The 25,278-nt window shown below is 42.4% G+C and overlaps 1 protein-coding gene across 1 annotated transcript in view; it reads left to right on the top strand.

The window, feature by feature from the left end:
• PHLPP1 (PH domain and leucine rich repeat protein phosphatase 1) overlaps window positions 1–25,278 on the top strand; it is a 209,224-nt gene that overhangs the window by 168,072 nt on the left and 15,874 nt on the right. Inside the window, exons 11-13 of the mRNA XM_039251897.1 lie at window positions 9,503–9,703; window positions 12,939–13,101; window positions 23,129–23,259. Of these exons, the coding sequence (XP_039107828.1) occupies window positions 9,503–9,703; window positions 12,939–13,101; window positions 23,129–23,259 (495 nt within the window). The remainder of the gene's footprint in view (window positions 1–9,502; window positions 9,704–12,938; window positions 13,102–23,128; window positions 23,260–25,278) is intronic.

Here is a 25,278-nt window from a genome sequence, read left to right as displayed (position 1 = left end):
CAGGCTCCAGGCTGTCAGCACAGAGCCCAATGCAGGGCTCCATCTCATGAACCATGAGATCATAACCAGAGCCGAAGTCAGACACTTAGCCAATTGAGTCACCCAGGGGCCTCTTAAAAAAAAAAAAAAAAAAAAAAAACCTTCTTAATCAAGATATAGCTTATAGTGGAAAAAACGTACAACCCTTCAGCATAATGCTAGGTGAATTTTCACATGTGCGTATGCTCCTGTATCCATCGCCCAGATCAGGACAGAGAACATTTTTCATTCTCCTTTCCTTTACCTTGTGTTCTTTTATCCTTATTTTAAAAAACACTTGTTCTTTGTACCTAGTTTATAATGAATTCCTGCTGGGATAGTTATAGAGAAGTAATGGAATTGTGAGAAAATGGGATTGTTCGATTATAATTGATCAGGGCTCTATCATTCCCTTGACAAAAAGAGCAACATTTCAAGATCATTCAAAGAATTATTCTTACTTTTACATTCATATCAAAATACAGTTGACCTTTGAACAACATGGGTGTTGGGGCACCAACCCTCTGCACAGCCAAAAATCTGTGTGTAGGGGTACCTGGGTGGTTCAGTCGGTTGAATGTCCGACATTGGCTCAGGTCATGACCTCACAGTTCATGAGTTAAGCCCCACATTGGGCTCTGCGCTGACAGCTCACAGCCTGGAGCCTGCTTCAGATTCTGTGTCTCCCTCTCTCTCTGCCCCCCAACCCCACTTGTACTCTGTCTCTCTCTCTCTCAAAAAGAAACATTAAAAAATTTTTTTCAATCAGTATGTAACTTTTGACCCCCCAAAAACTTAACCACTAATAACCTGCCTGACCAATAATATAAATAATCAGCAAACATTTTGTACATTATGTATGTATTATATACTGTATTCTTATGATAAAGTAAGCTAGAGAAAAGAGTTATTAAGAAAATCCTCAGAAAGAGAAAATACATGTACCGTACTGTATTATATTTTTAAAAATCCAGGTATAAGTGAATCTATGCAGTTCAAACCTGTGCTGTTCAGGGGCCAAGTGTGCACCGCACCACATGTGGGTGGCTGTAGACATGTGGTTTTTGTTGTCATGAATACTGTGGGATTTGATCTCTTTTCCTGTGGAGAGTTCTCAGTTATGTTGTAACCTTGTGTTCTCTTTAATAAGGCTAACTAGGCAAAACTTGGGTGCATTTTATCATGAGAATCTACTCATTCTCCTGGATGTCTGCTGAATCTACAGAAACAGATAGATGGATTCAGATTTAGGAGTCTTTGAGTGAGATAAAATTTCTGGATCTGGCCAAGTCTGATAACTTCATGGCTAATAAAGTAGATAGATGGTGCCGGAACTCTCCAACAGATAATAGTGAGTCTTTATTCGTTTTTGAGGATTTGACTTTAAAAGGACAGTTCTGGATATTTTTAATTCCCTAGAAGCAGTCATTGAGCAGTCATTGAATCTCCTTGGTGCTGAGGCAGATCTGCAAACATGTTCCTAAGCGGGAGCTCACAAGTGTAGTCAAGGAGACTAAGTATTCATGTTCAGAAAAGGATTTGAGTGGGACATCTGTAATTTAGATTCTTCCATCGGTGATTCTGCTCGCTGGTGACTTTGTGATCCTGTGCAGCTCGCTCTGAATCTAGGCTTGCCCACTTGCATATTCTGGAGGGTTCCAAAACGGAATCCATAGTTTGGAAGAGGAAGGATTGTGTGAACTGGAATATTTCTAGGAATGCAACACGGAAAATTAGGGACCATTGAAAGAGGACATTGCTGTCCTGGAGAGTATAGGCTGAGCTAACAGTGTAAGCTAAAGGCATTTAGGCAGAAATTCCCATCAACGGAATAGATGGGTCTATCCAGAGCCAGCTGCAGTTTGGAAACCAGGAGCTGCTGTCAGGGGATTAACCAGCCTCTGTGCATCCCGGGAGGGGAGCCGCCAAAGTGAAATGGATTTCTGGCACAGGAATGTCCCGGAGTAAAGGGCCAGTGAATTACAAGGAGCAAGCATCCTCCTTTATTTTATGAGAGAAAAGCAAATGACCAAAAAAGGCTGAAATGAACTTTTTCAAGAAGACATATTTTAGTGCCTTTGTTTTCCAGCCACCATAATAGCCACCTCTCCAGCACAGTGTGTTATTAGTCATGACTCTGAGTCACAAAGAAAAGTTAAGAGTTTTGGTTCTCGCAGGCAGATAGGCTTATGAAAGGGACAGTATGAAGCCGATGAGTGCCTTTTGTGAATGACGTTCTTGTGTTACTTTGCTTGTTGGAAGACAAGAAACACAAAACATTTTATAATGATTCTCACTAAACTATTTACCGCTTCTTAAAGGTCTAATACTTCTTCCCCATCCCAAAACCTAAATAACGGAGGTTTTGTCTATCTAAATGGTTTTGAAATTGTATCTTTTACTGATACATAATTTGCATGCAGGAATATGTGGAGATACTATACACTTGGTTTGATGAGTTTGGGTGGAAGGAATAACCCAGAACTGACAGTTGCAGGAGCGGGTCAGCCCAGAAAACACAAACTTCAGAATATGAAAGAGAGTCTTTGAGAAGAGAATCTCTGTGACAGGCCTCTTGCAGGTGACCTCATTGTGACTTGTTCTCTTTTACACGGTCCATGCCAACATCCTGCTGACCTGATACACTTGTCACTGTACTGGGTACTGCGGGGCATTGAAGTGACTAACATCGGCGTTACCCTCAAAGGGCAAACAGTCAAATGCAGACTTTAAAATCACTGCCCAGTAAAGTATAATAAATGGTGGGTTTTAGAGGGTGAAAGAGAGGAAACTGATAGGGCTAGTTTGAACGTAAGCCCTGGCGTCGAGCAGCACGAGGCTGCCGCACGATTCTGTCTGGTAGTAACGAGACTTTGCTCCAATCCTCCTCTTCAGTTCGCTCCATAATACAAATCTTACAAATATAAGATGCTCCTTGATAATAAATTCCCGTTGCCAGTCCTGAGTTTGGTTATGTAACTGAGGAGGGGCCTGGTTTAGCTCATGCTCTACATAGAACTTATGCCTGTAAGCTGTAAAAGGACTGTCAGAGACGTGTGCATCATTGGACACAGAGTGAGAGGCTGAACTTTGACTCCCTTTCTCGTGAGTTTTTCTTTAGCTCTGAATCTTGTCTGCTAAAAACCAATGTCATGGTTTTAATTACATGATATTGTCTGTTAAGTATTACAGCTTTAGAGTGGTATGTATTAATCTTCTTTACCTGGTGCCAGGAGGGTATCTAGTAACCAAATGAGAGAAGGGAATCTGCTTTAAATTAGGTGCCTTTTTTTTCCCCAATATTTATTTTTGAGAGAGAGAGACAGCCTGAGCTGGGGAGGGGCAGAGAGAGATGGAGACACAGAATCCTAAGCAGGGTACAGGCTCTGAGCTGTCAGCACAGAACCTGACACGGACCGGAACTCACAAACTGTGAGATCATGACCTGAGCCGAAGTTGGACGCTTAACTGACTGAGCCACCGAGGCACCCCTTAATTAGGTGACTTTTAGTAAAATCTTTCTCTTCCTGTGAAAACTTTAGACCAATCTTATTAAAATTCTTATGGCTTGAACCAGCAGGGTTAGTTTATGAGTTTATTCTCCGTATTCATCTTTGGGTTTTGTTTATTTTGACCTGCTTTTCACTGGCAGCTCGAAAACTGTAGACAGATATGAGATGCGATAGACCATGTGTTGCCGAGAAGCTATGATTTTTGTGTCTTATGATGAGAGGTGAACTGGCAATATTCTTATCCAAATCTCACCGGCCAAGATCTCTCATCTTACCTCTTTTTGCTTAGAGTTGTAGATCTTCCTGATGGAAGCCCGCAGGAGAGTTTCAGATAATCAGTTTTCATCAACAAATGGGTAGTGTGGAGTAGATAGATAGTCCCCCTGGGTCACCTGAGCGGGTGGAGGCGGGACCGCCTGAAATCTTGGTGATGCCACCTCCCCGTCCATCTCACACCTGCACGCTCGTCTGACCGCAGGGGAGCTGCTCCCGAATATGGCTGGTCTAATTAACAAAACCACAGCTGACCCTCTAAAGGACAGTTGTAGATTCTTGTTGTGGGTGGACATTAGGGTCTGTGTTTACCCCTGGCTAGAGCAGTACAAGGTACTGTTGGAGCAGTGAGGAGAGTGCAGGTGCAAATGAAGTACATGGCAATTATTAAATATCCCCAGGGCATTAGTCACATTACAGACCATAAGTTTTAGTGACTCAGAACGTGTGTAAATATCAACGGGACTAAATGGGAACAGAGAATTTGGAGAGCGTGATCAATTGACCATGACAACTGGTGCCTTTTGGCAAAGACAGATATTTCTGGCATTTTTAAGAGCTAAGTTGCCTACTCTATTTTGTGTAAGTGAAGAGAGCTGACTTGTGAAGTTCTGGTGTTTTGAGAATAAAATGACAGTGTTTCCCAAAGTGTGTCTTTAGAACGCCTTGTGCAACTTATGAAACATGAAGATTCCTGGCCCTTAACTCAGTTCTGCTGACCCGGTGTGGCTGGTCATCAGAATCCTTAATTCCACAGATTTTTGAAGCCTTACCCTGACTGACTTAATAAGTTTATCTGGGCATTGAAATTGAGAATCATGTACCTTCTGATAGGAGGGCACAACATCAATACTCTGTATTTTTGCAAAAATGCACCACCATGTTCTAATGATAAACTATCAAACACATCTAAACTGAGAGACATTCTACAAGATAACTGTCTAGAACTTCTCAAAAGTGTTAAAGTTGTTGAAGACCAATAAAACTGACTCCAGGAGGCTAAGGAAGCACAATGACAAAATGCATTGTGGGACCCTGCATTGGGTCCTGGACCAGATGGAGGACGGCAGCAGGATAATTGACAAAGTTGGGATAAGATCTGTAGATGAATTTATAGTATTGCATCACTGTTAATTAATGATTTATTAATTTAATTGTACTTAATTTTAAAAAACTTTTTAACGTTTATTTATTTCTGAGAGACTCAGCATGAGTGGGGGAGGGGCAGGGACAGAGGGAGACACAGAATCCAAAGCAGGCTCCAGGCTCCGAGCTGTCAGCACAGAGCCCGTCGCGGGGCTCGAACCCACGAACCGTGAGATTGTGAGCTGAGCCGAAGTCAGACGCTCAACTGACTGAGCCACCCAGGCGCCCCTCTACTTAATTTTTAAAACTAATTCTTTTCATGTTCTGCTCAACCTTTCTTTCATCTGTGTACCTTTTGTTCCTTCACCTCCCAGCCTTGTGCTCTTTACTGCCCAAGCAAGCAGATCTTCACACCCTTCGGAACAGTCATTCTGTTAGACCGCATGCACTTTTTCTCTGCTAGGAATCCACACTGTTACGTGGTGTCCCCAGACAGTAATGGTGGTTCGTTTTTCAAATCGATGAGTGGAGTAGGACATTAATTTAGTGGGTTTCTCCCAGCACTTGGAGAAATTAAGTAGGACAGAGAATGCCGTTGCAGGATAACGTAAGATTAAGTAGTGATTATTTCATGAAACCTGTAATTATATACATGTGTGCTGCATCTGCGCTGGGCGGTCACGTAAAATGTCGTTTGTACTCTCGGGACTATTGTGAGTGTTTGAAAGCCCTTCCTTGATGAGCTACCAGCCTGGTGAAGACAACGAAGTTGATAAAAGAGTTGTGTTGTACAGACAGATGATCAGGAATTTAGAGCGTTTTGCACTTCCTGGGACATTTGGGAGTCAGGAATCAAGTCTTTGTCTAAAAGTAGAAGAGTTTTGCTGGGCTCAGGCTCAGCCTTTTGGATCTTCAATAGAATATAAGTCCCAGGCCCAATCTCCAAAAACATTATTAAACTGCTGACGGCTGGGTGCACCTAGAAATAGCGGAATCTGTTTCGGCACCAAATCCCGTGCTTTGTTCCAGGGGCAGAATTTGGCTGTAAAATGTAAGGGTGTGCTAGAGATTACTAAAAAGCAAACAAACCAAACAAAATGAAACACAAAATCTAGATGAGCCAGAGCAGACGGACAGAACGTGCCAGGAAGGAACAGAGCAACTGGTCAAGGAGCAGGAAGTGGGTTTGTCTCCCTGCTGTTGTGGGCAGCTTTCCAAAGGCTTTAGGGCAGAAGCCGTCCGTGACTGCTTTCTCCACAACTTTTGTACTTTCTGCTAAGAATGGTTTTTGAGTCTGAGTTACCTTGAAGGGCTGTGTGCACGTGGTCACCACACCGCCCGGCAGGTGCCCTGCTAGACCGCCAGCATATTCTGCGAGGACGGCCTGTGAAAATGTCCTCAGGAAAATGTGTTCTTATTACTGTATTTTTAACACTTGAGTTTTGGAGAGATGTGTTAGGGAATTGTGGACTCTGAAGATTAATGAGGTCTGGGTTTTATTTCTGGCTCTGCCATTAATTACTATTTAACAATTGCCAAGTAATACGACTTTTCTCAGCTTGAGTTTGTGTCTTCTGTGAAACATGAGGGGCCGTCTCTGGCATGACGGGAGCATCAGATGAAATAGAAAATAGGAAAGAGCTGTGGGCTCAGCATAGCACCTTACAAATGAATAAAAGGTAGTCATATGTTACTGCCTTTTCTCCCTAGCAGAAGAGGGTTGCCTAGTGAGGAGGATTATAGGCATGAAGCATCTCTTGGCGCACGAGACCGTGTTTTCCACAGTTATCACAAAATCTGTAGGGGGCAGAGCTTGAGGAGGTTATCACATCATCTGGAGTTGAGACGAAACTCAGTGCTTTGGGAATTTTTCTAAGAGGATGGGTATTGAATTGAATTTTCCCGAGACCATTTAAACAAAACTTTTTAGCCTGGCTGTCTGCTCTCTGGCCCTTAACTAACAAGGTGATTCAACCAGGCCCTTTCAGTTCAAATCAAATCCTTTGGAACCAGCCCGTGTAGTTTCAACTTGGTTTCATTTCCTGGAGGGGTAGGCTATGAGGGGTTCCCCCCCCCTTACTTTCCCATAAAAGAGTATTTAGCTCCTTCACTAGAGCAAATGTCAACAAGATGAGAGGGCAAGGCTTTTTGGAAATCACGGTCTCCTCCTCATTCCCATGGTGTGAGAGGTTTCCAGAGTCCCTGTGACAGCCTCCTTGGTGAGCATTCACTAGTCTGTCTTTTTTCCTTTCAAAGCAATGTTCCCTCTTTTTTCCGGCCTGAAGATAAGCAAACATTCATGAATGTTCTCTTTCGTTGTGTCCATAACTATGTATTTCCTAGAGAATTATGTTTTAATGAGATTGTCCTATAATTTCCCACCCAGCCCCGGTCCATCATGTTTTAGGGTAATACATTTTCATTTTTTCAACTTCGCTACTGAAGAAATTCTTAACAGGGTATTTAAGTCAGTTGATATAAATGGGACCTAACGAAACAGACTCGTAAAAATACTTTAAAGAACTAGGGTGCTGAAATTGGTTTCCTTCCTAGTTCAAAACTAGTTTCAGAAAGTGCATGAATGGCCTTTATTTTCTTCTGTGTGGCACACACGACTATAATTTCCCATGACTATTTATGGTCTGTACAGCCCTTTCTAACTTCCTTTTTTTTTTTTTTTTTTAAATGTCAACTGAATACGTGTTTCTTTAATGGAAAATGTTCTATTTTGGGGATGCTGCTTTTCCTCAGGCAAGTAGTGGAGTTGGAGAGTATGTGTAAGTATGTGGGGGTGGGGGGTGCAGGATTGGGGAGTATTAGCGGGTCGAGAGCGAGGCGTGACACTCCTGGTGATACTCGTGAATACAAAGCCTTCTTTCTATCCAGGAATTAAAAACAGCTATACCTTGTATTCCATATTCTTTTTCTAAGGAAGAATTTATTCTTTTCTTCTTAACATATGGCAGAATGGTCCTGAATTGGATGCTGAAAATTTCAAACCCAGGTGGTTTTTGAAACAAGAGAAAGGTGGTTCATTAACAGGCCTTCCCAGGTGGGGAGGCAAGGCAGCTTTGACCTTGGTAACCACAGGGGAGAGCCCGACGGGCTGAACACTCACCACGTTGCGGGCACTGCGGCTTCACATCGGGGCACACACTGTGGAGATCCACTGTGGGGCCGGAGGGCCACCTGTCTGACTCATGAGCCGGCACAGGACCTCCTCTGTCCTTCCCTCTCCCCAGTGATGTGGAACCTGATCACAGCAAGGCTTCTGTGTCACTTCTCCGGCTTTGCACTTTACATTTTTCTGTTTCACAATCACTGTGGAAGGATTACATCATCTTAGTTAGCTAAGGTGTAAAACCATTCTTCATTTTGTAGCCATTTTCACGCTGTCATCTGGATAAGTGGTAGCATATAGCTTTGTTTATTTTACTGTAAGTTTTATTGAAGTGTAATATAAATACAGATGAGGGGCCAAATTATAAGTATAGCACTTGATGAATTTTTTTTCAAAGTGAACACATTTGTGTAACCAGCACCCAGATCAGGAACCAAAACATTGTCATATTAGAAAAACTTAGAAGCCCAGGAGCACCTGGGTGGCTCAGTCCATTAAGCGTTGGACTTCAGCTCAGGTCATGATCTTGTTTATGAGTTCAAGCCTGGGGCCTGCTTTGGTTTCTGTGTCCCCCTCTCTCTCTGCCCCTCCCCCACTCCCGCTCTATCTATCTCTCTCTTTCTCAAACATAAATAAACATAATTATTTCAAACGCGGGGCTCGAACTCACAAATTGAGAGATCATGACCTGCGCCAAAGTCAGATCCTTAACCGACCAAGCCACCCAGGTGCCCCAACACTAAAAAAAATTTTTAAAGAAAAATTAGAAAGCTGTCTGCCAGACACTACTTCCCTTCCCTGGCGCTAGTTTTGCCTGACTGCGTGTTTGACGGTTACAGACGCGTGTGCAGCGTGTACTGTGGTATCGGCTCCTTCCAGCCCGTGTCCCAGCCACGGGCGCGTTACCCTCCTGCTGCTGTGTGCACCGGGGCCTGTGCCTTCTCGCTGCTGTCTCTTGCTGCTGTATGGCAGCTGGTGTTTGAACGCAGAGCGGAGCGTCTCCTGCAGTTGGGAACACGTGTCAGCAAATTGCCGTTTGGGTGTCATACTGAAAAGGACTCCGTCATTGCGTGATTTAGTTGAATTGTGACCTCATGTCTGATTGTCCTGTTACCCTAAGAGCTCTTTTATTTAAAAATAGGCAGTTGGTTTTCTTTGTCCCTAAGACAGAATATTAACTTTACCGTATCACATTCCCTTCCACTCTATCAGCTATAAAGTGAATCCCTTCCTCTCACCTGTGTGCTTCCATAACCATTGGTTTTTATCTTTTTGTGTTTAACATGTATAGGCGGTTACTGTGCTCACCATAGAGAGTAGGGTCATGTATCCATATGCAGGCTAGTAAAGCCGGGGCTTGTTTTTAAATTCATGTTTCTAAACCCAGTTTAGAACAATGCCAGGTATCAGTCAGAAAAATTCCAGATTTGTTGAGGATTCCGGACTAGAGCCCTGGCTTACCAGTGGATTTTGTCGCATTTTGCCCTTGTAGTCTGAGGTTCCTGAATGCGTCTGCCAACAAGCTGGAAGCCCTTCCGCCAGCCACTCTTTCGGAAGAGACCAACAGCGTCTTACAGGAGTTGTATTTGACGAATAACAGCCTCACCGATAAATGCGTGCCCTTGCTAACAGGACACCCCCACCTGAAGATCCTGCACATGGCCTATAACCGACTTCAGAGTTTTCCAGCAAGGTAACAGAAGCCCCCAAAGGGATGCTCTCCACTGCATTTCTGAAAACGGAGTCACAGGTGGAAAGGCAAAGGCTCAACTGTTTATTTCCCAGATAAAGTAAAGCTTCTTCCCCCTGACTCTTGTTCACGGTTGTCTTTCACGTAAGCTGTGATTAACATTTGCCGAGAGAGATGTGTAGCTTTTCTAAAATGAACACATCCATGGGCCCAACCACTACGGCGCTCTTAGGATTTTGAAGTAAGGTATTGTTACTTCATGGGCATGTTTTTCCTTTGGTTCTTTTTAACCAAATTATTATTATTTTTAATTAACCTATTACGGTGTGTGGGAATCAGAACGTAAACCAGCAGCCTGACAGTTCTTAACTAGCTACCAGTTTTTGTATTTGTGCTGTGGTACAAAAAGCAACAGTGGCCTCTGCGACCAGACACCGTGTCACATTCCCAATAATGTATGGCTCTCAGAATATTCCATTTTTAATTCTGCTGTAATCCGAACTTGTAATTTTGGGGAGCCGTGGCACGGTGTCTATCTTGGAGTGAATCTACACAGCCAGCCCGCCATGAAGGGTTTACTCCGCGGGCGTGTCATTGGCATGTGTCCATCTGACAAGGCAGGACCCGGAGAGCACACACGCCCATCCGGGAGGCGGCCACTCACCCCCTGGTGTCCGGCTGCCACCTCCAGCTGAGCACCGGGCAGAGCGGGAGACGGTGGCGGCGCGGCTTCCTCGGCTGCCGGCAGGGCTGCGAGCCTGTTGAAAGCGGACTAAATGAGGAAGGCCAAGTACGCATGGACTTGACGTATTGCTCTGGCTCTTTGTTTTATTTGTTCACTTCTCTACTTTTTCTGCTCATTTGATGTTAATGATCAAGCCTCCTTTTTTCTTTTATGTACTTGTATGTACTTTTACTGTGTCCATAACATTTTACTATGGAATGAGGAAATGCTATTTTTGGAAGAAAACATGGTACTTGCCTACCAATAATCTCTCTGAAAGGACTCCTCATCCTATTTGAGAGGTGAATAAGCACTGAAGGGGAAATGACCATTAACTCAAATTTTGATAGTAGCACCCAGTGACCCATGCCAGCTGTAAGCACCCGAAGAGAATCTTTTATGTACCTCATAGAAATGCATTTTGCTACAACTTCTGTCTCCCTAGGGATTGTGATGTAGCACATGTGTCCCTGAAAGGTCCCCAATTCCTTAAGACTCATAACTGAGATTCGTTTCCTTCAGCCCCATGTACATATGGGGTCTGGTCTAGGGCAGACACTCAACAAATGGTTGCTGAATTAAAGCGGTCGAGGCCTTTGGTCACCTTTTTTGTACGTGAAGGGATGGAAACTTCCATAACTTCTTTCTTGACCCTGATTTCTATACTTTCAGTCATTGTCCATGCCCCATCACTCAAATGATTTCTCCATATTTCTTTCCAAACATGATGACAGCATATTCAAGTAATAGTCTCACAAATTCAGGCAATTGGAGCTCGATCACATCACAGTCTGTGTACATAGTGTTGCTTGTAACATATCCTGACGCCTCATTAGGCTATTAAAAGACCTGATGTCATCAGATGAAAATTTAGTTCTTACTGTATCTTTGGCATATACTCATTTTCAAGATAAGCAAATAAGATAACTTTCATATTTGAGAGATGACAGAAAGAAAAGTAAATAAAAGGATTTCTTGCTAAATTTTTGTGAAGGCTTATTATGACAAATGAAACCATAGCAAACAGGAGATATCAACAGTTGTAAACTAAATGATTCAAAGTTTGAGTTGTACTTACTGGGAATCCTGTGCTTTTTGGAGCCCAGCATCACCAGTAATAGAAAAAGGGTCAGAAGAGTGGTAGATGCTATTATAGGATTACAGAGGTACAAGGTTTTTTTCCCTACAAGGTTTTTTCCCTCCAAATTTGCAGAAAAGGCAAGAAACCTAACTGAAATGTTCTTTATTTAGTTACCATAATTATTGGTTAATATTACTAAGATCAACTATAGATTAAGATCGAAAAATAAAAGACATTATTTTAAACTTTTTTTTTTTTTTTTTAATGTTTGTCTATTTTGAGGGAGACGGGGGGAGGGACAGAGAGATAGGAGAGAGGGAATCCCAAGTGGGCTCTGCTCTGTCAGCACAGAGCCCAGTGCGGGGCTTGAGCTCACAAACTACGAGATCATACCTGAACTGAAATCAGGACGCCTAGCCAACTGAGCCACCCAGGCGCCCCACAATAAAAGACACACTTAAACAAAAGGGTTCAATATATTAGGGCATGTTATTCAGGTAAGGTTAGCAGGAGGCCTCCTTGGTAGATGTTTAGCAGGAAGGAGGAGGAATCTCTTTCGGGTGCGGTTTGACTTTGAGCCCTGCCAGGTCCAAAGATGGTCCAGATGGCACTCCCGCTACCTTGTCATCACAAGTGATGTCACAGGAATCCGGGGGGTGGGGTTTTGGAGAAAGCACGTCTTCATATGAGCGAATGCCCTGGGCTCCTCTGCGTACCTTGACTTTTCAGAGCCAGTACAAAAAAAGACATCTCTGTCTCAAACTGAGCATTTTTAGAGCACTTCCAGGGGATTAATGCTAACTTACCCACTTGAGTAGGATTTTTATTGGTGTTCAGTCTAAGCTACATAGCAAAGTGATCGTTGCTAGGATAACTAAAGTCACACACACAGTTTTAAGAGGAAAGGAACATCCGCTTTTCTTTTTTTTTGTGAATTTGAACTGTTGAAGTTAATAGTTTTTGTTTTATAGTAGGAAAGGAGGTGTGAAAATACTCTGATACTCAAAAGCAGTAGTGAAAATGGTCTTTTTCTTTTCTTTTCTTTTAGGGAGAAAGAGAGAACATGGGGAGGGGCAGACACAGAGGGAGAGAGAATCCCAAGCAGGCTCTGCACTGTCAGCACAGAGCCTGATATGGGGCTCAGTCTCACAACCATGAGAACATGACCTGACCCAAAATCAAGAGCCAGACATTTAACTGACCGAGCCACCCAGGTGCCCTGGGTCTTGTTTGTGAAAATGATGATTACAAGTGAATCTTTTTTTTTTTTTAATTCCCGTATAGTTAACACACAGTGTTACCTTATATAAGTGAATCTTTAAAGAATCTTTAGACTCATACTAAATTCCCTTTTTATTCTCGTTATATGTTATTATTTTTTAATTGCCTTATTATTTTATGACCCGCTCCCCCTTGGATTTTCTCTTCTTTAGTAAAATGGCAAAACTGGAGGAACTTGAAGAAATTGATATCAGTGGGAACAAACTGAAAGCCATCCCGACCACTATCATGAACTGCAGGCACATGCACACCGTGATTGCTCATTCTAATTGCATTGAAGTCTTTCCTGAAGTGATGCAGCTCCCAGAAATCAAGGTATGTGGTCTGACTCCATAGCCTCCAAGCTGCAGGTCACGGGAGAGAACTGCTGTCTCTAATTCATCAGGGTAGGACGTTTGCACTTTTGTCGGATTGACGACTCTCGGTGGACGTTGCCGCCCTTGCTAACCACTGGACTACACGGTCTAGTCAGCGGAGGGAAAACCAACAACGATAAATAAAAAAACTCTGGATCGGGAGTTGGGAAGATTATATTCTGGGTTCTGTCCATACTAGGTGTGTGAATTGAGGCTAACCAGATAGTCACCTAACTCTTTCCCACTAACAATACCTGTCCTCCTTATTTCCAGGGTGGCTATAAGGCTCAAAGGGTGGCACTCAGATGCCTAACAGCAATTTGGAAAAGTTAACAAACTGCATGCTCTCCCCCAGACACGCCTGATTAAATTGTATCCACCAGCACAGCACCAGTTAGTAATAATTCCGTAGATAGATCCAGCATCGTTCCTGTCCCTAAACCTTCATTTCAGATTAATGAAACTAGCAGAACAGTTATTACTCCCATCTGATGTGAGGTGCTGAAAAGCGAAGGGATTTGTGTACATGAAGACCACAGATTGGTGGTAGAGACAGTGCAGCTCGTGACTTCTGATTTGGGGTAGATTATAGGAGGGAACCAGTCCACCAGAATGAAAGCCATCTAACAGCTTTTATTCGTGATTTTTGGTGCAAAAGTAAGTTCTTTACCTGTGTTTTTTCATTTGCATCTTAGCATTTCTGATCATCAGTTTTGTGCTTAGTGAAAAATAACTCCACATTTATAGATTTGGAGCACATTCTAATCTCCTAAAAAGGAACAAAAGTCCTCTGTCTTGGCCACTCTTCAGGCACTTTCTGTTAGGGCCTTTATGTAACAGATTTAAGAAATTATGTAGACATTTGAAGATACTTTATTTTATTTTATGTTTATTTATTTTTAAGAGAGAGACAAAGTGAGCAGGGGAGAGTTAGAGAGAGAGGGAGACACAGAATCCAAAGCAGGCTCCAGGCTCTAGACTCAACTGTGAGCACAGAGCCCAATGTGGAGCTTGAATTAATGGACCGGGAGACCATGACCTGAACTGAAGTCAGACGCTTAACTGACTGAGCCACTCAGGCGCCCCATTGAAGATACTTTAAACGGCATGCATAATCTTTCGCCACAGCGGTTTTTGTCCATTTACATGGTTGAGGTACATATAAGCCATTGTCAAAGTGTGTGCATCTGTGTGCATGCTTTAGGCCAGGATATATTTTACTTAGAGCACACTATCACTTCATACATCACAGGCATTTTAGAACATTGATTATAAGCTCGCAGACATAGTGTACTTTTACTTTCTATATACTACCTTTCATGTGGGTGAAGAGGCAGCGCTCTGAAGGGAAACAGACCTGGAATTTTATTCCAGCTAAAAGTTCCTTAGCTGCTCCATTTCCTCATATGTAAAATGAGGGAAGAGTAGTACTTCCTTTCCAGTGCTGCTGTGAGGATGAGGTGAAATTCTCTGTGGGAACATCTGGAATAGGAGTGGCCCACAGAAGAGGTCCGTAGTGCGGGCTGTAATTAATACAGTCCTTGATGTGGTTCATCTGCGATTATGTGGAGCAACTATTCTGGCTGATGATCATCAAAATCTGGAAATCTGTTACTTAAACAAATACTTCTTTGCCTCCAGCACCCACACAAGGTTGACAGCTAAGCTTCCCAGGGCTCCTGTCCTGCCTATTACTGGGCGTGGGGGCTATGCTCTTACAGGACCTATTAAACTGGTCTCTGTGCTCTGTGTCCGCTGGGTCACCAGCACGAGAAGGGAAGAGTTGCAAAATCAACCTCCCATTTGCTGGCCTTACTTTCTGCACCTGTCTTTTCATATTACCTTACTCGAAACTGTAGATTAGGGTTTGTTTTTGTTTATTTTTTAAGTATCTGGTTTAAAGTACAAATACAGATACAGATAGACATTTAAACTTTTCAGGTTTTAACTAGATTTTGCAAAATCTGCCTCTTGTTCTGTGAAACCAAATCCTCCCCAAGACCCTTGCTTGGCTTCCAAGTTTCTAAAGTCGGTGCCTTGCATTTCTGTTCAACGCCTTTCCCTGTTGTCTTCTCTCCGTATTTGACTTTAAAGGCTCCTTTAAAGGTTTTACTTTTGGAAGTTCTTTTTTAATGGATTTCTTTCTTTTGTTCTTTGATTCTTCTTTTTCTCCCAGCTATGCTATCTTAGCACTCTCTGTTAATAACATCCGGTCTTTCCGATGCAGCAGCTAGAGATTTTGTTGTCAGGGTTTGCTTTGCGATGGGAGTGCTGGTGGGCAATATCTTTTATGCACAGAAGTATCAAGCCCTGGACAGAGAGTGTTGAAAAAGTAGTCGTTCTGTTGTTTTAGAACTCTGAGTTGGAATTTCGTTGTTTCAAATGAGAATATTTTTAAATTGCTATGTAAGTATGTGCACACATTTAAACCATCCAAAAGAAAATTCTTGGTAAAAAGAGTTGCTGTATCTAAAGTGATAAAATACCTATGTGTCTCTTCACTGCAAACTGAGCTCTAAATTAGCATGTTTTTTAAAAAAATAACTTTTATCCTAAATTGAAATACTCAGCCTGTACTAAAATTTTATTATTGAGGATTGATAACCTTAGGTTATATTCCTGTTGCTTCTTGAAAGTAAAGTGCAATAATTGTAGAGTATTTCATAAACATAAATTAAGATCCTTGCATTTATAAAAACTGAGCAGGTAACATGATTTAAAGAGGGATAGGCCCTAGTATATTTAACTAGCTTGTTCTCTCCAAGCAATCTCATTTTGTAAGACATTAAAGGAAAGTGCCTATTCACAGCTTTGTTACCAAAGCTTCAAAGCCAATTATTATTTAAAAGGATAAAGAAGTTCCCCTACTAAAATACATATGCTAAAATATATTTTTTTAACTTGCAGAACTAAGTCATTATTCTTGTACCCCTAAAATACGACTGCATGCACCCTCCTCTAATCTTGGATAAAATTTAGGTCTGGCCTTTTCTCATGTGGGTACATTCAGTGATATCTGCTCATCAGCTAGCATCAATTTCTGTACTTGGGCAGGAAGGTCACAGAAGTTGGTAGTAGGAAAAAGTTTCCTTTCTAGAATTTTCCAGTGAGCCCATGTGTACCCAGAGGCAGAGTACTTTTGTTCCTCGGTTTTACTGTCTTCACCTTTGGGTAGCACCGTCACATTAATCTTCCCTACCTCCAGTCGGTATTCCTGGAGCCGGTTGTGTTCTATTCTGGTTCTGAAATAGGCTCTGTCTGGATGTAGATCCGCTCTCAGGGAGCTAGAAGGAAAACCTGACCCTAGAGTCCCCACGTAAGCCAGACTCTGCTTGATCAGCCCTAGGCCAAAGTCTGCATTTAGGCTCTAGTGGCTCATGAATCCAAAAAGCAAAAGTGACCATGAGTTCAGCACTTGGTGCCCCAGGCTCTCAGTTGAGTAACTTCCAATTATTGACTTCTTCTAACCCTTTTTGAAGTGTGGTTTGAGTAGATTAAACAAACATGGGATACACATGGTGAATGAAATTTGTAGTGTAAACACCATGTCAGCGATTTCTTTTTTCAATTTGACATGTTCTGGTGTCATCTTGATTTTAATTACTGGATAAGCAGTGTCTTTTAAAATGTTTTGAATTTTCTTCAGATTATTTTCATGTTATTACTGGGTGTAAATAAACTACTTGGATAAGTTGAGTGGACTCCTCTCTAGGATCTGTGTTCTTTTCATTGGGAAATGAAGTGGGGTATTTTTAATATGCCACACTCTTGAGAACACATTTTACAGCAAGTTGAATATCCCTTGGAATCAAACTCTATTTGCTGTTGTTTGTAAGGTGAGGTGAGAGAGAGAGAGCACGCCAGCTCTGTGATAAAGGCACAAAGAACATGGGGAACTATGGGGTCAGAATGAAGGAAAGAAAAGGAATTCTTTGGAAAGTAGGATAATGCAACTGAGGACAGATCAGGCAGCAGTGAGGTATCAGCTGGGTGGGGTAGCTGGCCTCGGAGACTTAAAAGGTCACAGAGGCATTTGTACTGTGTATCTAAAAACCACACGCTGGGAGCGGCCATCGCTGTGGTCCTAGATTCTGGGTCAGTAATAATAATTTAGGAGATTTTCTAACATTTCAGGAATCTTGTGTCCACTTCTGTTGGGGACAGGGCTCCTGCCAAGGGCAAAGGAGAGGAATGAAGCAGCGTCTCCCGCAGGTGGCCGTGCATGCCACTCTCCTCCCTGCCTCACTAGCGACAGAACAGCAGGAAACCAGGACCACATATGCTCCTTCAAAACCAGAGTAATGAATTAAGTCAGACTAGTTTGTTTCATATTTTTTAAACAAAATTATTTCAGCAGATCCTTTTAACTTCAGAGCCACGTCCTTCCCAGTGAAACACTGCGTGCATCGTCTGCAGTGGGGTATGGATGTGCACGGGTGAACAAAAGGAGCACTCATGACTCCGGGTCCTCAGGAAGTAGGCGGTGAAGTGGCCGCCATCATGCTCTTCCAAGTCTTCTGCCCCTAACGCGCAAGGGAAGTGAGCTGACAGGCCCAGAAATCTGGGGTATGGCCGGAAATCACACGTAAATTTCTCTCAAGTTTCCTCTGCTGTCTAAAATGAGACACTAATTTTGTGTTCTACTTTTTTACCATTTGTTAGTTTTCATGTAAAAATAAAGGCTCTTTCTGTCCATAATCTTTGAGTAAAATTGAAGCCCACAGAAGCATGGGCCAGGTGCCCTGTAACTTCGTGATCAACCACTGGGTCCTGCCAAGGGCACACATGACCAACTTTAAGAAGTAATGATGGAAAGGAATTGCTCAGTTTATATAAAGGATGCATTTTCTTTCTTTTTTTTTTTTAATGTTTATTTTTGGGGGAGAGCGCAGGTCAGGGAGGGGCAGAGAGAGGGGACAGAGGATCTGAAGCGAGCTCTGCCCTGACAGCGAGCCTGATGTGGGGTTTAAAGTCATGAACCGCAAGATCATGACCTGAACCAAAGTCAGATGCTCAACTGACTGAGCCACCCAGGTGCCCCTAAAGGATGCATTTTCTTAACCACATTTTACAAAGAACTTAGTTGTAGTCTTTAAGGAAATTCATATCTGGGGGAATGGAATACTATTTGGTGGAACGAGGCTCTTTTAAAACAAATTTTTACCCTGATTGTCATTTTTATCAAATTATTGCCAATGAAGATTTTCTTTTTTTTTTTTTTTTAATAATATTTTTATTTATTTCTAGGAGAGAGAGACAGCGTGAGCAGGGGAGGGTCAGAGAGAGAGGGAGATACAGGCTCTGAAACAGGCTCCAGGCTCTGAGCTGGCAGTCAGCACAGAGCCCGACACAGGGCTCGAACCACGAACCGCGAGATCATGACCTAAGCGAAAGTTGGACACTCAACCGACTAAGCCACCCAGGCACCCCAACCAATGAAGATTTTCTAAATTTAAAATCCAGTTGAGAAAAATCACAGTATATATAAATGTAGAGAAGGAAGACTTATACAAGATTAAAGGTCTTCTTCTGCAACTCCCTGAAAGGTGGGGAGGTTTAAACAATATACATTTCTGAATAATTACAGACAGATGCAATTTCATATAGAAAAATAGAACTTCAGCTTTGGGTTTGGAGTCTGAGTTTGTTTTGACAGGTTTGGACTGTCTCATTCAGTGAACAAGTTCACTTAGCTACATGAACCTCCTACAGCAATCCCCACTCAGCCTCTACAACATCAGGCATAAATATAGTTTAAGTGCTGCAAGAGAATTTGCCTAAAAGTTCTATAGTAAGAAATAATACACGTGTATATTTATTTTACTAGTAAACTAAAAGGCTGTGTTTCCTAACTGGAAAAGAGGGAGGTAGTACAGACCACCTCTACCTGAGACACACAGCGTCTAGCTTACCATCTGGCCCCTGCCTGCCTCTCCGCTACCCCCAGCCACAGCAGTCACTCGTGGTTTGTGTCCTGGTGAGCCGCGCACCTTTCTCTCTCCCGCTGGCGCATGTGCTATTCGCTCTCCCTGGATGCGCTCCTGTTTTCATCTGCCTCATTGTCTTTGATTCTTCACAAAGATCCCCTCTTGGAAGTCTTAATAGCAGCCCTTTGCTGTCACAACCCTGCACACTTGTACGTATTACTGATTCTCAGCCAGAGGTAGAACTATTTCCTTTTCTGGCCTGGGAACTCCCCAGGGTGGGGACTGTGAGGCCATCTCTGTAGATCCCTGATGTCTGGCTTATTGTCTGCCACTAAGTAGGTGCTAAACCAAGGTTCTTTTAGATACTTGCATTTATTTGCTTCTTAGGAACTCGTAATGAAAATGAGTAAACCTGTTCGGAGAAAAATCACAGTGTATGTAAATACAGAAAAGGAAATCTTTATAAAAAATGAAAGGTCTTTTGCAGCTCCCTCAAAGGTGGAGCAGTGTAAACAATATACATCTCTGAATAATTACAGACCTCATTACATCAGCAGCTTTCCCCTGTGGGGGCACGGGAGTGCGGAGGTGATGGGGGATGCCCCTTCCGTACTGGCGGGCGGCGTGGCTGGGCCGGGGGGCTGGCTGTGGTCTGAAGGAAGCAGGCAGATGCAGAATAGCTCAGAAGTCGCAGGTGCCATTGCGTTTCAGTGCAGTCCAGGTGATTACGGGGCAGGTAATAGGTACTACACTGCCATGAAAAGTGACCTGCCCACGTCTTTAGTAAGGTTTTGTGAGGAAAACATAATAAAGATATTGGAGCTTTGGTGATAGTTATACTTAAGTGATAAATCAGATCAGTTCCCTTTAAGACGCACCAAAAATTTTCCTATGCTCTCAGCTAAACGTATTAGCAGTCATTTTCCTCTAAATCATGAGTTCCTCCAACTATGAGTTATCTCACTTTTTCCGAGGGTTGGATAATTCTGTTTTGAGTATTCTTACCAGAATTTTGTATTATAGCCAAGTAGTTTTTGTAAGCTGTCCTAAAATAGCCTGAAAGAGGCAAAGGTAACTTTGTTAGTCATGTTGTAGACAGATTAAACATTCTATTTAATAATGTATTTTCAAGAGAATTTTAATGTATTAAACAATACAGGACCATACATTAAACGTCATAGAATAGGCAAGTGCTATTTTTTTTCCAGTCTCCCAAATTATCTATTTTCCTAGTGGTAGCCATTACAACCACTCAGTCAACAAGTGTTTGTTGAGAACTATTAAAAGAATAGGAAGTAGTACTTGTAAGTAGAGCAGGTGAATGCCAGTTAAGTCAGGGCCAGGAACCAACATCCTGTCATTTTCATGATCGAACCGCCTTCAGTGTGCAGAACTATGAAAAGGTATTTCTCTCCTTGTCTGCCATTTTGCTGTTTACTCCAGACGGAACTTAATCTATGCACGCGTATCTCTGCTCCCATCCTAGCAGACTGGATTACAGGAGGACCTTCTCGTAAGATTCGTTCGTTTCTTTGTTCAACAAATAATTGTCTACTAATTCCCAGGCATTTGTGGGCATCTGTCCTCTGTGCTGCACTGAGGACATGGCGGAGAAGCCACAGGCCCTGTTCTCTAGTTGCTCATAGTCTAATGGGAGGAATAAATAAGCAGATCCCTTGACTGAGGGCCCTAGTGGAACTGGCATTGAGTTGAGACTTACAAGAAGGGGGCAGACCGTACCAGGTAAGGGGCGAGGAAAGCCTGGAGAGTCCCCGCCACAGAGAGCAGTATGTGCGGAGGCACACGTGAGAACATGACACACGCAGGAACGGGAATTAACTTTGACACCACTGAATGTAGAGTGCAGGGAAGCAGGTGCTGAAAGGTGGAGATGAAGGGGCTTATTTGACATGCTGAGGAGTCTGGTGGCAGATTGGAAGGCAGTAGGGAGCGACTGAAAGACAAGCCCGAGTGTGATCAGATGGGATAAAGCACATCACAGTCCCCCTGACAGCACTGTGGGGAGCAGGGCGGGGGTGGGGGGAGACGAGAGCCGAGTCAGGACACCTGCGGGCCCAGACCTCCCGGGAGAGGCAGCTGTCAGGCAGGCACAGGAACGGCCGCAGTGAGGTAAGGGCCTTGCGGGGAGAGACAGAGGGCGCGATGATGATAGCAGCACTTCTGAGAGGGTTATTTATACAGACATCACCAGCATCATCTTTATAAATAAATATCCTACTGAACTCATTTTATAATTTGGCAATTTAAAGAATGAGCAATTTCACACCAGCAGAATTATGAATGTTTAAATCATTAGGTAAAATTAGAAAATGGTGTCTATCTATTTCATGAAATTCCATAATGTTCTGAAATGTCTATAGTATTTCCCCATAGTTCATGCTCTGACCTCGAATTTGTTTCTGTCAACCACTCGGTCTAAGTTACGCACACTGGCCAGTCCTTAAGCTTGTGTTTCATCACCCCCCCAGCCCATCGCACCGGCACCATTTGCCTTCTCTGTGCTGATGTGCACGGACTATTTGGATGGAACAGCTCATCTTTAATACTCTCAGTATTAGCAGTTTTTCATTATAGTCCAGTTGACTATTGATGCCACATTATTTATAAACGGAAAAAGAAAAACAGATGACCGCCTCCCTATGGATGTTTAGGCTCAGTGACCGTATGTACTTCTGCCATCAAAGGTGATGGGAGTCCAGATATGGAATAAGTGAAATGTGGTGAAATGGTATCTCCATTTATGTTTTTTTTTTAAGTTTTTGTTTATATTAATAAGGAAGAAAAACGGGATACTCACACTGGTTATGTTAGGCCCTACATGTAAGGGCAATTTTTCTAAGCTTCTCCATTTGTACAACTTTTTGCAAAGTGGTTATAATGCTCTCAGGATACAAAGTAATTGTTTAAAATTATAATTTTATATCATTGCTGCTACTGGGGAGCAAGGGTATAAAACAATTTGTGTGGAAACATTACATTGTTTGAAGTCAGCTGAGAATATTTTTCTCCTCCCCAACCCGTAACAGATTTAAGTTATTTAAGATTTTTTCCAAAAAAAGATAATTTTGTGACTTTAAATATTTTGAAATTGGTGATACAATTTGCCTTTCAAACCATCTTAAGATTTTTAATAGGCTTCTTTAGGCACTTTCTTAAATTATAAGAAGGTGCCACCTATAGTTGAGTGCTTCCTACCCCATTCTGCTGAATAGTGGATTACACGTTCTTTTATCCAGAAAAATTGCCAGTTACTCTGGTCCCCTCTTGTAGATGGTGAGCCATCTTCTCCTCTTGTTCCCTGCTCTCCTAACCCCTCTCTGAGGGCGGACCTCAGTTAAGCCTCACGTAGGTTCTGTGAGAAGGAAGTATTGTTCGCATTCACAGATAACACAAGTTTTGTTCTAATCAATATGCGGACCCTTTTAGTCCTTGTTTTCCAAGTGATGTGAGGCAGCAGCTGCTGGAGGGCCCGGGTGCCGGGAGGGCAGGATCCGTACTTGACCCCTGCCTTCTTCCCGGGCAGGCCGCAGGCTGGCCCGCCAGCTCGTCTTCTGCCAGTTTCTTATTGAGCTTCCTTTGAATTATCTTCTCATTGTGAACGTTTCCCTGCCTTTTCCTCAAAGTATTCCTTGCAAGTATTTTGATTTAAGGAAGCCCTTCAATGTTCCGTCTCGATGTTGTAACACTAGCCCTCACGGCCATAACAGGTGTGGAGGTTTTGTGAGCAATAAGAAAAACTATGCTTGGAATTTTCAGTTCATGCTTCTTGTGTTCAATGTAGAGATAAACTTCAAAGGATAAAGATGAGAATGAAGAACACAGGTTTTCTGCGTTAATCAAAGAAAGTGAACATTCTAACTGCATGTTGCAAAATCGGTTTCAAATGTTTATGGGAGGGTAGCAGACAGTCTTGTTCTTCGGCGCGTGGCCAGCACAGTGCAGGGGACGGGCAGGCTGATTCTCAAGCAACGGCTGGGAGCTTAGAGCCACCTGAGGCACTTGTCGGGGCCGTCACTTCCTTTCCCCTTCCTGTTTCAGTGCGTGGACCTGAGCTGTAATGAGCTAAGCGAAGTCACTTTACCAGAAAACCTGCCTCCCAAACTGCAAGAACTGGACCTGACTGGAAACCCCCGACTTGCCCTTGATCACAAAACCCTGGAATTGCTGAAGTGAGTGTTTCATGATGCCCTGCAGCTCTGACCATGGTCACTGACAATGGGATTTTTTGGCTTCGTGAAAACAGTAAACAATCGGAAGTGCCCACTGACTTCTTAGCTGTATGCACACGCATTTGCGGCGATTTGGGAGTCCACAGTTCACCAGGATGGAGGGCCAAAAACAATTTCAAATAGTTGGATACTCAGTTGTCCTTTCAGAAAATCTTTGAGGAAGTATCCAGGCAAAAAGGGAATGAGAATAATGAATACAAAGAGAAAGGGGGGTAGAAAGAAAGACGCAGAGGAGAGCCATGAGTAACCAAGACCGAATTGTACCTCTCAATCACTGATGACAGGAGGTGATGCCGCATGCACACGTTAGGAAAGGGTTTTGAAAGAGATGCATGATGTGGGGAAAATTAACAATTTAGTAAAATCCAGATTATTTAGACACAACTGGGAGTGTGGGGTGTGGGGTAGTTCGATTCTGCTACGTTATCATGTTTGGGGAAAGAGTTCATCCATACGGTGTCATTTACACAGTTTGAAGTTCACTGTGTAAAATGTTAAAGGAAGAAACCTCATTAGAAAAAAAAAAGTCTTTAAAATTTTTTCATCACAGAACTCTAAATGTCTGTCAAAAGAATTAAGTTGTGCTTCATAACTGAATATTATATAGCCATTAAAACAATGATGTAAGGGCACCTGGGTGGCTCAGTCAGTTGAGCATCTGACTCTTGATTTTAGCTCAGGTCATGATCTCAGGGTTTATGGGTTCGAGCCCCATGTCAGACTCTGCTGACAGCTCAGAGCCTGGAACTTGCTTCGGATTCTGTGTCTCCTCTCTCTCTGCCCCTCCCCCATTCATGCATCCACATGCACACTTTCTTCTCTCAAAATAATAATCCTAAAATGATGTAGTTATATTACTAACTAAAGTTCTCTATATATGAAGTTAGAAGAATATTTACAAAGAAATTTGCATGGTAGGTTCCCACTTTTTCCAAAATAAATTTGTGTGCATGGTGTGTGCATGTGTACACTTAGAAAATGCCTGCAAGGATATAAAATAAAATGTTAAAATAGTGTTATTCTCTGGATAGAAGGATTATGGATGGTCATTACCTTCTTTAAACTTTTCTGAATTTTCAGAATTCAGAATTTGTTTGCAGCCTATCTTAAGTCTTGGACACTGACACACATTAGTCATTGTGTATGCCGTCTGTGCTTTAAGCCCTGCTATAGAGTCTACTGCTGAAAGTCCTCTTCCATTGACTTAGAGAAAAACTGAAAAGGAGTAGAATTTTAAAAGAAAAGCAGTCGTTAACATTATCCTAGGTGTTCAGTGCAAGCTACAATTTGAATATCACTCAAGGTGATATTCTGTGATTCTGTGATTCCTGGATGGAATTGGCCTAATTAGTGCCTGTTCGTTTTAGGTACTTAATTTATTTCAATTAATAATTGAATAATAATTGAATATTCAATCACTGAAGCCGCCGGAGATCCAGGCTCTCTGCACGGTTTCCCAGGATGTGAAGCCTCAGCCCAGACCCAAGTCTGTCCAGACCTCAGCTTTCTCATCCACAGGAGGAGGAGAAAGTCCTAAGGGACTTCTCAGAACTAAGAGTAGCTGGATGAACATGTTTCATCTTTACGCAGTTAGCTTTTGAGTATTTTTATAAATATATGAAATTTTGTATAAAATAGTTATATCAAAATTAGATAATAAATGGAAATAGCTGGAGAAAAAAGTTGAATTTGTATTACATGCCAAAATAAAGCTAAATTAAAGAATTCTATAAAATGAAATGCTTTCTAAAAGTAAGAAAAAAACCACATGAATATATTCACAAGCCATCAAATGGCTTTATTTTTTTTTTTTGGCCAAAAAAGTATGGGGGGCGGGGGTGTTGGGAAGGTGGGATTAGATGAGTAGAAATCAATATATATAATAGGTTTTTATATTTCTAAATATTTAAAAATACTTTGTATACATAAAAGTTTGAAATATCTTTCCAGGAAAAAAAT

The sequence above is a fragment of the Hyaena hyaena genome, unplaced genomic scaffold (assembly GCF_003009895.1).
Source record: "Hyaena hyaena isolate Hyena2069 unplaced genomic scaffold, ASM300989v1 scaffold_399, whole genome shotgun sequence".
Classification (NCBI taxonomy): Eukaryota; Metazoa; Chordata; class Mammalia; order Carnivora; family Hyaenidae; genus Hyaena; species Hyaena hyaena.
This window is presented reverse-complemented; position numbering and strand designations above follow the sequence as displayed.